This window comes from Mesoplodon mirus, assembly GCF_964341445.2.
Source record: "Mesoplodon mirus genome assembly, chromosome: 7".
Taxonomy (NCBI): Eukaryota; Metazoa; Chordata; class Mammalia; order Artiodactyla; family Ziphiidae; genus Mesoplodon; species Mesoplodon mirus.
Window position 1 is genome coordinate 59265678 of NC_138983.1, and position 13237 is coordinate 59278914.

A 13237-nucleotide genomic window follows, 5' to 3' on the forward strand; every position below is an offset into this window, starting at 1 on the left:
TAGTTACCCTGGGGGAAGCAATGTTTTCAAAGACTAAGCAGAGGCATATAACTTGTTTCTTCCTGGACTGACCTGGGAAAGGGTCTGGGAGAAAGAGAAGCTTCTCCATAATTTAAAAGGAGGGGTAAAAATGTGGAAAGGCATTCTAACCTGGGTTCAGATGATTTCTCTTCCTCCCCTAGGCCACTAAGAATGCTGTGTTTATAACAATTTCTCTTATTTAAATTCATCACCCATAATTCTATTTTCTCTCTATAATTTTGTTTGTTTGCTCCTTCTTTTACTAAAATTCATTCCTCTATATGTACAGCTTTTCCAATATTCCTTCTCCCTCTTTTTTCTCCATGTAATAAATCCTGTTAACTTCTTAGGCAGGAAAACCTTCTCTATAAGTATAGAGTTCTGCTTCTTACTATTAAAAAATTCAATGAGGAGGCCAATATGGCTTCCCGCACCTGGTGACGGTTGAAGAAACTGTGTTAGGTCTCATGGAGAAGCCCCGGGGCGCCGAGGTGAGAGGAGACTTCAGAACCAATGGAGGAGGAAGAGGAAGATGATGACTTGGAGCTCTTTGGTGGCTACGACAGTTTCCGGAGTTATAACAGCAGTGCGGGCAGTGAGAGCAGCTCCTACCTCGAGGAGTCAAGCGAAGCAGAAAATGAGGATCGGGAAGCAGGGGAGCTGCCCACCTCCCCCTTGCATTTGCTTAGCCCTGGGACTCCCCGCTCCTTGGATGGCAGTGGTTCTGAGCCAGCTGTCTGTGAGATGTGTGGTATCGTGGGTACGAGGGAAGCCTTCTTCTCCAAGACCAAGAGATTCTGCAGCGTCTCCTGTTCTAGGAGCTACTCCTCCAACTCCAAGAAAGCCAGTATCTTGGCTAGATTACAGGGAAAACCACCTACCAAGAAGGCCAAAGTCCTGCACAAAGCTGCCTGGTCTGCCAAAATTGGAGCCTTCCTCCATTCCCAAGGGACAGGACAACTTGCAGATGGGACACCAACAGGGCAGGATGCGCTGGTCTTGGGTTTTGACTGGGGGAAGTTCCTGAAGGATCACAGTTACAAGGCTGCTCCTGTCAGCTGCTTTAAACACGTCCCACTCTATGACCAGTGGGAGGATGTGATGAAGGGGATGAAGGTGGAGGTGCTCAACAGCGATGCTGTGCTCCCCAGCCGCGTGTACTGGATCGCCTCGGTCATCCAGGCGGCAGGGTACCGGGTGCTGCTCCGGTATGAAGGCTTTGAAAATGACGCCAGCCATGACTTCTGGTGCAACCTGGGGACTGTGGATGTCCACCCCATCGGCTGGTGTGCCATCAACAGCAAGATCCTGGTGCCCCCGCGGACCATCCATGCCAAGTTCACCGATTGGAAGGGCTACCTCATGAAACGGTTGGTGGGCTCCAGGACGCTTCCCGTGGATTTCCATATCAAGATGGTGGAGAGCATGAAGTACCCCTTTCGGCAGGGCATGCGGCTGGAGGTGGTGGACAAGTCCCAGGTGTCGCGGACTCGCATGGCCGTGGTGGACACAGTAATCGGGGGTCGCCTACGGCTCCTCTACGAGGATGGTGACAGCGATGATGACTTCTGGTGCCACATGTGGAGCCCCCTGATCCACCCAGTGGGTTGGTCAAGGCGTGTCGGCCATGGCATCAAGCTGTCAGAGAGGCGCAGCGACATGGCCCACCATCCCACTTTCCGGAAGATCTACTGCGATGCTGTTCCTTATCTGTTCAAGAAGGTTCGAGCTGTCTACACGGAAGGCGGTTGGTTTGAGGAGGGGATGAAACTGGAAGCCATTGACCCCCTGAATCTGGGCAACATCTGCATGGCAACCATCTGCAAGGTCCTCCTGGATGGCTACCTGATGATCTGTGTGGACGGGGGGCCCTCCACAGATGGCTCAGACTGGTTCTGTTATCATGCCTCTTCCCACGCCATCTTCCCAGCCACCTTCTGCCAGAAGAATGACATTGAGCTCACACCCCCAAAAGGGTATGAGGCTCACACTTTCAACTGGGAGACCTACTTGGAGAAGACCAAGGCGAAAGCAGCTCCATCAAGACTCTTCAACATGGACTGCCCCAACCATGGTTTCAAGGTGGGCATGAAGCTGGAGGCCGTGGACCTCATGGAGCCCCGGCTGATCTGTGTGGCCACTGTGAAGCGGGTGGTGCATCGTCTCCTCAGCATCCACTTTGATGGCTGGGACAGCGAGTATGACCAGTGGGTAGACTGTGAGTCCCCAGACATCTACCCCGTCGGCTGGTGTGAGCTCACCGGCTACCAGCTCCAGCCACCCGTGGCCACAGAGCCCACCACTCCTCTGAAAGCCAAAGAGGCCACAAAGAAGAAAAAGAAACAGTTTGGGAAGAAAAGAAAAAGAATACCACCAACCAAGACCCGGCCCCTCAGACAGGGGTCCAAGAAGCCCCTGCTGGAGGACGACCTGCAGGCGGCAGAGAAGAAGATCTCGTCGGAGCCCGTTCCTGATGAGATCATTACCGTGCGTGTAAAGGAAGAGCATCTCGATGTGGCCACGCCTGACAAGGCCCCGAGTCCAGAGCTGCCCGTTCCCATCGAGAACATCAAACAGGAGACAGACAACTGAGACTTCTTGCTGCCCACCCAGCCACCCAGCTGGCAGCCAGCCCAGGGCACCTCGACTGCCACCACCCCTCCACCCCACTTTCCTCTGGAGACTGAGCCTTTCCGCATGAATGCCGCCTGGTGCGGTGGGCGCTGGGCAGCGAACAAACACCCAGGGTCTCCCGGACCCGCCCTGTCACCTCTGCCCCCTCCCAGGCAAGGCCGGCGTGACTAGGGCTGCTGAGACCCGCAGACTCGCCTGTGAGCAGCTCCCTCTCCAGCTGGAGTTCCCGAAGCTCTTCCTTACCAGCCTCCGTCCACACCCACCGTGTCCCTCAACTGCCAGGGGTGAGGGGCCGCACACTGGAGGACAAGTTGGTTGGTGGGGGGGTGAGCTCAGCACGCCTGTGTGTGTGTGTGTGTGTAGTGTACAAGCACACTCAGCGTGTGTGTGTGTACAAGCACACTCAGCATGTGTGTGTCTGTGTGTATGTGTGTACGAGCACACACATCCCCTGAGAGGGAGGCTGCCACCAGCATTGAACTTAACCCGCTCTGGAGCCCAGCGGGGCTAGGACCTGTCCTTTTCATTCCCGTTAACCAGGGACGGGTCTGGCCCTGCCAGAAAGTCACAGGGCTGCGACAGAGTAGGGTGGTCAGCCCTGCTGGCTGAGGTGGCCCTGGAGGAGCTCCTGGAGGGGACACACTTCTGGCTCGTTTTCCTCACTGTTCGTGTCCTTAACTCCGTAACATGTTTTGAATCCCCTTCTCTCTGAAGTACCTTCTAGAAGTTCATCTAGCATCTGCCTAAATTTCAGCTGCTTTTTTTTTTTTCCAGTTAGTCTCCTTTGAAACTCTCCTCCCTCTGATCCATCCTCTCTTCAAGAGACCCTCTTCCTGGAACCTAAGGTGATGGCAGGTGCTGTCCTCAGCCCTTTTCTTTCCTTCTACATGTTTGGGGAGAGACGGCACGGCAGGGTGGGTCCCTGTGTCACCCCTATAAGGGCTGCAGCTGTGCCGGGCGGGTATCTGGCTCCCTGGACTGTCAGGTGCTTGCCAGATGGGGTGCTGACCGTGGATGTGCTCAGGACCCAGCTGTTGGGTGTCATCCCAGAGATGGAGTGACCAGCCCAAGGGGAGCTGATTTCCTGTCAGTTCAAAGAGAACTTGATCCTTTTTCCTTTTCTAAAGACCCTCTGCAGGCCCACATGGTATAGAAACCGGGCCCAGAAAGCACCCTCTTGCAGCCTGAGTTCCCCAAAACATGACTAGGTGTGGAACACAGTGACGACCAAGGACGGGACAGGTCCCAGGACAGAGGGGCCATGCCTGACCCCACCCCCATCTCACACACACCAGACTTGAGTGGTGACGGGTCAGTCAGTGGCATTAGCCCCCAGGGGAGGAAGGTGGCATGTGTGTGCACTTCATCTCTGCCTTTGTTGAGGGTAAACTGCCCAGCTGAGAATAATTCATCATCCCAGATGCCCTTGCCGCTAATGGGTCCAGTTCTGACTGAAGAGCTTCTAGGAAAACAGGACTTGTATGGCATTTTGGCCTTCGGTTGCTTCTTCCTGAATGGAGAAGTGAAGCCTACAGGTGCCATGAGCACAACAGGCAGAGCTGGAGGGCAAGATTAGCTGCTGCTGCGGCCCTGGACTGGCCTCCCATACTTAACTTGCATGAGACAATTGAATCCCTTTCTTGCTGAAAAAAAAAAAAAAAAAAAAAAAAATTCAATGAAAAAAGCAAAAGCAGCAAGCATTTCTGAGCTCAGCATAAGATCTCAAGTGCCCCTATTAGTTATGTTCCCTACTTTTCCTCATCTCTACCTTCTGCATCTTGCCTGCTTCCTGAATTCTCTTTTCCTTTCGGTAAGGAAAGGGCCATACGATTTTTACTCACCATGTTTCTCCTACCTTAGACTCTCCTGATTCGGGCACCTTGATGTCTAGAATCACCTTTCTCTCTGCTTTGTCATCATTGGCAACACATGTTTAACAAAAATCTCTCATCCTTTCAGCTCTAAGGCTCTGAAACTCCAACTAAAATAACTTTTAGGTGAGCTAGGAGAAAAGGACGTCTCTATTTCTCATTGTTCCAAAGAAATACATAAAATTCCCACTTTCATTGCTCCATTTTCCAAAATATTTTCTCCATCATTGCTAGATAAATAAAGATTCCTCAACCCTTTCACCTCTCCGAAGCCCCATCGAGCACTTGTGAACAAATTCACTCTGATTATTCTCAGACATGTAAGAAAATCTTGGTTCTTGTTTTGCTATCTGGAGGTTAGGGCAGAATTATATGCCCAAAAAAGATTATAGGGGGGCTTCCCTGGTGGCGCAGTGGTTGAGAGTCCGCCTGCTGATGCAGGGGACACGGGTTCGTGCCCCGGTCCGGGAGAATCCCACATGCCGCGGAGCGGCTGGGCCCGTGAGCCATGGCCACTGAGCCTGCGCGTCCAGAGCCTGTGCTCTGCAACGGGAGAGGCCACAACAGTGAGAGGCCCGTGTACCGCAAAAAAAAAAAAAAAAAAAAAAAAAAGATTATACGGTTAAAAAAGATAGAATTTAAACATTTTCAATTTATATTCATTCTTTTCTAAAACATTGAAGCAAAGAGGATCTTACTATTGTTCTATCCTTGGGAAAAAAATTTTACATGTTGATTTCTGGGGAAAGACGTCTTTCAAATGTTTTAAATGTTAAAAACAAAAACAACCAAAAAAACCAACCTCACATTTGGTTTGACCTTTAGGTTTTGAGTTTCATTTTATTCAATTGAAACCTCTATTAGCTTTATCATTGTTTTACGTTTGTACTCTTTTCAAGACCCTATTTCAGACTCCTGATATCAGAGGTCAGGCATATGTACGTGAAAGGACCACTTCTGGGGAAGTTTGGACATATCTTTTCAGGAAACCTGTGTCATGGAAAACTCATGGAACTTACTAAATAATAGTATAGAATATGTCTATATTATCCTGTAAAGAGCCAAATTGTCAAGGCTACAATTTTGCCGTCTTGACTGACAGAAATAGCACCTACTTAAAGACTTCCCCTACCATTTCCTGTTTTCAGAGGTGGTTTCCCTAAATTCTTTTGATTTTAATTTTAATTTAATTAATTAATTTTAATTGAAGTATAGTTGATCTACACTATTATATTAGTTTCAGGTGTACAGCATAGTAATTTATTTAGTACTTTTATAGATTATACTCCATTAAAAGCTTTTACAAGATAATGGCTATAATTCCAGTGCTATATAATATATCCTTGTTGCTTATCTATTTTATACATGGTAGTTTGTACCTCTTAATTCCCTACCCCTATCCTGACCCTCCCCTCTCATCTCTTCCCACTGCTAACCAATAGTTTGCTCTCTATATCTGTGAGTCTCTTTTTCTTTATTTATATGAATTTGTTTGTTTTGTTTTTCAGATTCCACATAAAAGTGACAACATGCAGTATTTGCCTCTCTCTGTCTGACTTATTTAACCAAGCATAATACCCTCCAGGTCAATCCATGTTGTTATTATGGCTGGGTAATATTCCATTGTATACATACACACCTAAATTCTTCAATTGTGTCTTCTTTCTTTTTTTTTTTCTAACATCTTTATTGGAGTTGTGTCTTCTTTCTTATGCCTTCCTCTGCCGTGGATGGCCTATGAGCCACTCTTCTGTGTGGACAACTGTGGCAGCCAGCACCATCCAAGTCTCAGGGCAAGAGTTGCTGCTTTGTTTCACTGTTGCTACTTGGTATGATTAAAGAGTTAAACAGGTTTCTCCTTCTATTATCATAACCCTGCAGGGACAAGGCTTCAAGTTGTAATAAGGCATCAAAAGCTCAGACATACCAGGCAAATATAAGGAAGAGTGAATTGTGTGATAAATGGTGTATGTTCAGAGCCTCAAGCTCAAATCCAGGTCAGCACTCAAAGGTTCTGGAACACTTCTCAGGCCCACTGACACCTTCATCATTGTGAGCTAATTTGTAGTCTGTGAAGGGATCCACAGCATGTCTGCTCTACTTTGATTCCAGCCGCAGTGAGCACTAAACACACACGTGCATGTCCCCCTGCCCCCCCCCACACACACACACATGCTACAAGTCCCCGAGAGAGAGTTTTTTTATTTTTCTTTTTCCTTTACTCTAGTCGGTCAAGTTTAACTAATTCCAAATGTTCTATACCAGATGGGCCTAGTCTGAATATAATTAAGAGGATGATTATTAACTTTCTTCAAGAGAATCATGACATTTATACAGACATGTGGGGTTTTATCATCTGTTTCAAAAACTACTTTTCAGTTAGAACTCTTTTGTACGTGCTCTAGTGTTCAATTTTATTTCCCCAAGTAGACCATTTCAGCAATCTAATCTATATGTTTCTGGGTAAAGCAGTTATTACTCCTCTCCCAGATACACAATATCTTAGTTACCACAGTTTTGGCATTCTTCCCAAAATAATAAAGCAAAATAAAATATAACAAAATAAATTAAATAAATACAATTAAATAAAACAAAAATGCTCCATGAACAGCAGAACTCATAGAAACAGAGGTCATACAAACAGAATAGTTTAAGAATAGTATGGTTTAACTCATTTAAAAAGAAAAAAAAGTCATATTTCTGTCTATTAAAAAAATCAGTATAACCGTAACTTTGATAAAGGAGTTATATTCTAATTATTACAGAACAGTTAATGTCTCAGTTAATAACTTCCTTATTAATATTTACTCTATTGGGCCCAGATTTTCATTCAGAATTAGCTTTGCTTACCTCATAAGTGGGCTATGTTACTGACATATCAAGAGCAAAGGGACAGTCTCTCCCAAGTTAAATTTGGAACTGTTCATCTTTAGAGGCAGAATCTTGGCTTCAGTCTGGAAACAGTTTACAAATATGTAAGACATTAAATCCTAAATCCAAACCTTCAGGGCCCTTCTCTGAGGCTCCAGAGATGGAAAATCTAGAATATTATGCTGAATTCCCTTGACATTAAATTAGTTTATTTTAAAATGGTTATGGAACGTAATGCAGAGTATTAGGTACTTCCCCTTCTCTCTCACAGCCTTCCTTCTCCCCTCCCTTTCCCTCTCTCTCTGACTCTCTGGCTCTGGCTCTCTCTCATTGCCTCCTCTCGTTTTCCATCTCTCTTTCTTCCACACACATACCCCATCTTCATGAACACATACTGAACATAGTCTATAAAGCAACACGGTAGCAGGAAATAGAAATAACCGTTCGGTAAATTATCACATAAAATTGAAATCAAATACTAAGGAATTAATTTTACTCCTAGACTTTTACAGAAGATCCACTTTAACAAGGAATGAAAGCATATAAAAAGCTGCCAGAGACTCCTTCCATCCCTTGACTTCCTCACTCCCGATGTGGAGACACCAACACCTAGTATATAGTAATCGTTTGAAATTGATCCAAGTCTTATCCCAGTGATGTTTTCTTGAATTCTCCAGTATTGGAGATTTTCAGGCCCAACTTCTTGTCTAGATTCATTGACCAGTTTCAGAGGTGAAGGAACAAAAGAGAGTAGTAAGTCTTTATATATATATATATATTATGACCATTTAGAGGGAAGAATGGTACTTTGTTTCCTCATTTCCAGATTGTGAAACCCACAGCCTCTCTTACCCTCTTTCTAATCCTTTGGAAATCTCTTTGTCTCCTAATGTCTGATTCTTATGATGACTTTTCTGTGCTCAGGAGTGTGAAAGGAAACTTCCTAGAATCCTCCTGAGGCTCCTCTGCTTCTGGGATGTAACCAGGTGGTTCTTAAACATACTGTTGGGATGAAAAGCGTTCTCAGTGCCTACTGTGTGCAATGACCTGAGAAGAAACAAATAAATACCTAAAAAATCTTCTGCCTTCAGTTGATTCACAGTATAGTGGTGAAAGAGTAAACTATAATGCATTGTCTATAACCTGGTAGTGAAACAGAATTATTATAAAAACACTTTTTATAGATGGAAGCAACATGTTCTGTTTCAGGTAGTCAAGTAAGTCTAAAATTAATCAACAGGAACATGATATAGATTTAAAGAAATGCATATAAGTTAGAAGGTTCTCGAAATCCTTCTAATGTTACATTTGACAAAAATAATGCTCATAGATACTTTATTACCTATGATGACACAGCAAATATCTGATGAGCAGTTTATTTTCCTATATGCTTCCTCAGTGGTTTACTTTCTTTGTGCATTAACACAAAGAAACTCTATGCAATGGTCTATTGTTTGGATTGTCCTCTACTCCCAGGAGTTCTAAGACAAGAAATAATTACTCATTCATTGATTATTTCATTTAATAAGTATACATTTACTGTCTATGGAGGACCTACTATAAAAGGCACAGTAGTCACGTGGGATAGTACAAAATATGCAGGAATGCTTATACAGCATGGAGGGTGAGTGTGCTTGATAGGAAGAAAAGTGAAAAGTGGGTGAAGGTGGGGGTCGTGGTATGGAAAGATTTCCTTAGGCAATACTGGAAAGTTCATTGAGACCAGGGTAAAAAGATATGTGAGCAGGTGGTATGTGATCACTGAACTTTAACTCAAAAGGGAGAGTAGGGTTAATTTTGAGGTCTGTTGGGGCAAGTGAGAGAGGGAGGTTATGCCTTAGAACAGGAATATCTGATGTAATATAGCATTGCTGCCTACAGCATGCAAGCAAGAGAAGTAGGAAAAAATGAGACACAACAGTACTTTGAGCAATCATTATGTCTCTGCTTGAGCACATTATTTTTTGAGTAATTACTGGAAATGGGTCAGAACATTAACCTGAAGTTTCTGTCTTAGGTTTGAGGTCTCCCATAGAGCCCCTGTAATGCCAGTATCCTCTCTATATTTCAAATCTTCTTGACAGTTTTTACGCCTTAAGATAGAAGTTTCATCCATTATTGACTGTGTATGGCCCCCTTCCTTTTCTCATTTCCCTTGACTTCTTTGTATGAGACACAAAGGCACCCTATCTGTAGACCTTCAGGGACTTTCCCATATCCTTAGGGGAAAAAAATGAGTAAAAAGAATCAGGAAATTGTGCTGAAAGTTCTTTATTAGGCAGAAGCCATACCCTTGAGGGTAAACATTATTTCCCCATGTTCAAAAAATAGAATCTAGGGAAATATGGTCTTCCAATGGTCACCAAGAAATAGGCCAGGATCTCAATGGTACTTGTGGGCCAAGGCGTTAGCCACACCAGCCACCACCTTCTGATAGGCAGCCTGAAGCTCTGGGGTGAATTCCTTGCCAAAGTGACGAGCCAGCACAACCACCAGCACGTTGCCTAGGAGCTGTGTGGAAGAGATAAAAAGCAAGAGCATGGTTAGTAGAGGGACCCAGCTTAGAGTATTTAAGTCTCATCCCAAACTGTGTCCCTAGGGTATAAGCAGAAAAGTAGCTGAAGTGTCAGGGTTACTACTCATGTGAATCCATCCATATCAGCCTGAATTTATATTTAGAAATGTTTCTCTCTTTCTGTCTTAATCCAGAACGTGTTTTCATTTTTATTCTTTAGAACCATTTCAAGAAGCAATACAACATTTTATCCTCCTTCCTTCTAAAGGAAGAGATAAGAGGAAATTATTAGATAGCATTTTTTAAGTGGATAAAAAAAGAAAGTCTTTTTTTTTAAATTAGGCACTCTAAATAAAGTGTGATTTAAAAAGGAGAAGGCATTGCAGGGAACAAAACAGAGGAGAACAAGAATGAAAAAGAGGAGGTGATGGTTGTGAGCAAACAGGGTAAAATAAACTAAAATAAAAAAAGGGTCCCGGGGAGTCCATAGTGCCTTAAGCAGAATACCTCTCTTCCATTCTAAACTGCATCCTGCCATTGAGCCCTCTCCCCATGACACGAGCTTGACCACAAAAAAGAAGAAGAAGGAGACCATTGAGGGTCCCATAGACTCACCTTGAAGTTCTCAGGATCCACGTGCAGCTTGTCACAGTGCAGCTCACTGAGCGCAGCAAACGTACCCTTGAGGTCGTCGAGATGCTTCAGGCCGTCACTAAAGGAGCCTAGCACCTTCTTGCCATGTTTCTTCACATTAGGGTTCTTCATAACAGCATCAGCAGTGGACAGGTCCCCAAAGGCCTCAAAGAACCTCTGAGTCCAGGGGTAGACAACCAGCAGCCTAAGGGGTGAAAACAGCAAAAGGACAGAGGGAGTCAGCACCTGTCAGGATCTCAGGGGATTGCTCTGTCTCCACGTGCCCAGCTGCCATTCACTCTCCTTAAGCGTGCCTGTCAGCTGGATACGTACCTGCCCAGGGCCTCACCACCAACTTCCTCCACGTTCACCTTGGCCCATAGGGCAGCGACGGCAGACTTCTCCTCACCAGTCAGATGCACCATGGTGTCTGTTCGTGTAGTTGCTAGTGAACACGGTTGTGTCAGAAGCAAGTGCAAGCAGCCTCTGGCCTTGCTCTTCCTTTTATGCCCAGCCCTGCCTCCTGCCATCCCTGCTTCTGTGACCAGATTGGCCCATGCTGGGGTGTGGTTCAACAGGGTGAGGCTTGAATGATGAGAGCCATACATCTCCTTAGCATTCCTGCACTGACTCCAGGCCTTCAGCCCTCTCTCTGGGTATCTCCAGGCCCCACTCATTCCAGCAATACAAATTGCTGCTAAAATCATCATCCTTGGCAAATTCACTTGTACAATTTTTAGAATCACAGTGTAGTAATCTCTTAGAGACTGCCTCCTCTATTTTCTTAGTACACAACTGAAGAATCTGAGGTCCAGAATGTGGAAGGGATTTGCCCACTGTGATTCCACTTAAGACTCTATGGATGGATCATATCCTGTGCCTTCAGAATATGCAAAATTATTACAAGGACAGCAAGGATAAAACCTCTGCCCTAGTTCTAAGTATGTATGTCATTTCTTCTCTTGATTGGGATTAAATCCTTCTGGTAAGGAAACAAATATTCATTCATTCATTCATCTACTCATTCATTTTTTTCTTAATTTATGACCAAATAAATAATGATAGAAAAATAGAAATATGAATCGAGAGGTCCTGTGAGATAGTTCCTCTATTAGGGTTTGGGAATCCATAGATGAAAACAGAGATCTCTCAGTGTAGTAAGAAACACAAATAAGTAAAAAATTGATCACATCTCCAAGGTTTTAGTTACCCTGGGGGAAGCAATGTTTTCAAAGACTAAGCAGAGGCATATAACTTGTTTCTTCCTGGACTGACCTGGGAAAGGGTCTGGGAGAAAGAGAAGCTTCTCCATAATTTAAAAGGAGGGGTAAAAATGTGGAAAGGCATTCTAACCTGGGTTCAGATGATTTCTCTTCCTCCCCTAGGCCACTAAGAATGCTGTGTTTATAACAATTTCTCTTATTTAAATTCATCACCCATAATTCTATTTTCTCTCTATAATTTTGTTTGTTTGCTCCTTCTTTTACTAAAATTCATTCCTCTATATGTACAGCTTTTCCAATATTCCTTCTCCCTCTTTTTTCTCCATGTAATAAATCCTGTTAACTTCTTAGGCAGGAAAACCTTCTCTATAAGTATAGAGTTCTGCTTCTTACTATTAAAAAATTCAATGAAAAAAGCAAAAGCAGCAAGCATTTCTGAGCTCAGCATAAGATCTCAAGTGCCCCTATTAGTTATGTTCCCTACTTTTCCTCATCTCTACCTTCTGCATCTTGCCTGCTTCCTGAATTCTCTTTTCCTTTCGGTAAGGAAAGGGCCATACGATTTTTACTCACCATGTTTCTCCTACCTTAGACTCTCCTGATTCGGGCACCTTGATGTCTAGAATCACCTTTCTCTCTGCTTTGTCATCATTGGCAACACATGTTTAACAAAAATCTCTCATCCTTTCAGCTCTAAGGCTCTGAAACTCCAACTAAAATAACTTTTAGGTGAGCTAGGAGAAAAGGACGTCTCTATTTCTCATTGTTCCAAAGAAATACATAAAATTCCCACTTTCATTGCTCCATTTTCCAAAATATTTTCTCCATCATTGCTAGATAAAGATTCCTCAACCCTTTATCTGTCTTAAGCCCCATCAAGCACTTGTGAACAAATTCACTCTGACTATTCTCAGACATGTAAGAAAATCTTGGTTCTTGTTTTGCTATCTGGAGGTTAGGGCAGAATTATATGCCCAAAAAAGATTATAGGGGTAAAAATGATAGAATTTAATCATTTTCAGTTTATATTCATTCTTTTCTAAAACATTGAAGCAAAGAGGATCTTACTATTGTTCTATCCTTGGGAAAAAAATTTTACATGTTGATTTCTGGGGAAAGACGTCTTTCAAATGTTTTAAATGTTAAAAACAAAAACAACCAAAAAAACCAACCTCACATTTGGTTTGACCTTTAGGTTTTGAGTTTCATTTTATTCAATTGAAACCTCTATTAGCTTTATCATTGTTTTACGTTTGTACTCTTTTCAAGACCCTATTTCAGACTCCTGATATCAGAGGTCAGGCATATGTACGTGAAAGGACCACTTCTGGGGAAGTTTGGACATATCTTTTCAGGAAACCTGTGTCATGGAAAACTCATGGAACTTACTAAATAATAGTATAGAATATGTCTATATTATCCTGTAAAGAGCCAAATTGTCAAGGCTACAATTTTGCCGTCTTGACTGA

General features: G+C 43.8%; 2 protein-coding genes across 2 annotated transcripts; one reads left to right on the forward strand and one right to left on the reverse strand.

Moving 5' to 3' along the window:
• Positions 1-473: 473 nt before the first annotated feature.
• On the forward strand, positions 474-4318 carry LOC309808520 (lethal(3)malignant brain tumor-like protein 2). Its single transcript, XM_082628876.1, is given in 2 exon segments — positions 474-515; positions 517-4318. Coding segments are annotated over 2 exon segments (2124 nt in total). The 5' UTR covers positions 474-488; the 3' UTR covers positions 2614-4318.
• A 5334-nt stretch (positions 4319-9652) lies between these two features.
• LOC309808536 (hemoglobin subunit beta) lies at positions 9653-11037 on the reverse strand. The gene is made up of 3 exons (XM_082628893.1): positions 10879-11037; positions 10528-10750; positions 9653-9908 (listed from the first exon to the last, which is right to left on the reverse strand). Exons 1-3 carry the CDS (start codon positions 10968-10970, stop codon positions 9780-9782), a joined length of 444 nt encoding a protein of 147 aa, XP_082485019.1. The 5' UTR covers positions 10971-11037; the 3' UTR covers positions 9653-9779.
• Between the last annotated feature and the right edge of the window lie 2200 nt (positions 11038-13237).

Excerpts from the sequence above, each read along its gene's own strand:
- LOC309808536 (XM_082628893.1), bottom strand. The coding sequence starts at position 10,970 with ATGGTGCATCTGACTGGTGAGGAGAAGTCTGCCGTCGCTGCCCTATGG. Across the intron at positions 10,751-10,878 it reads GGTGGTGAGGCCCTGGGCAG|GCTGCTGGTTGTCTACCCCT; the intron begins GTACGTATCCAG and ends TTCACCCCTTAG. Across the intron at positions 9,909-10,527 it reads TGGATCCTGAGAACTTCAAG|CTCCTAGGCAACGTGCTGGT; the intron begins GTGAGTCTATGG and ends TCTTCCACACAG.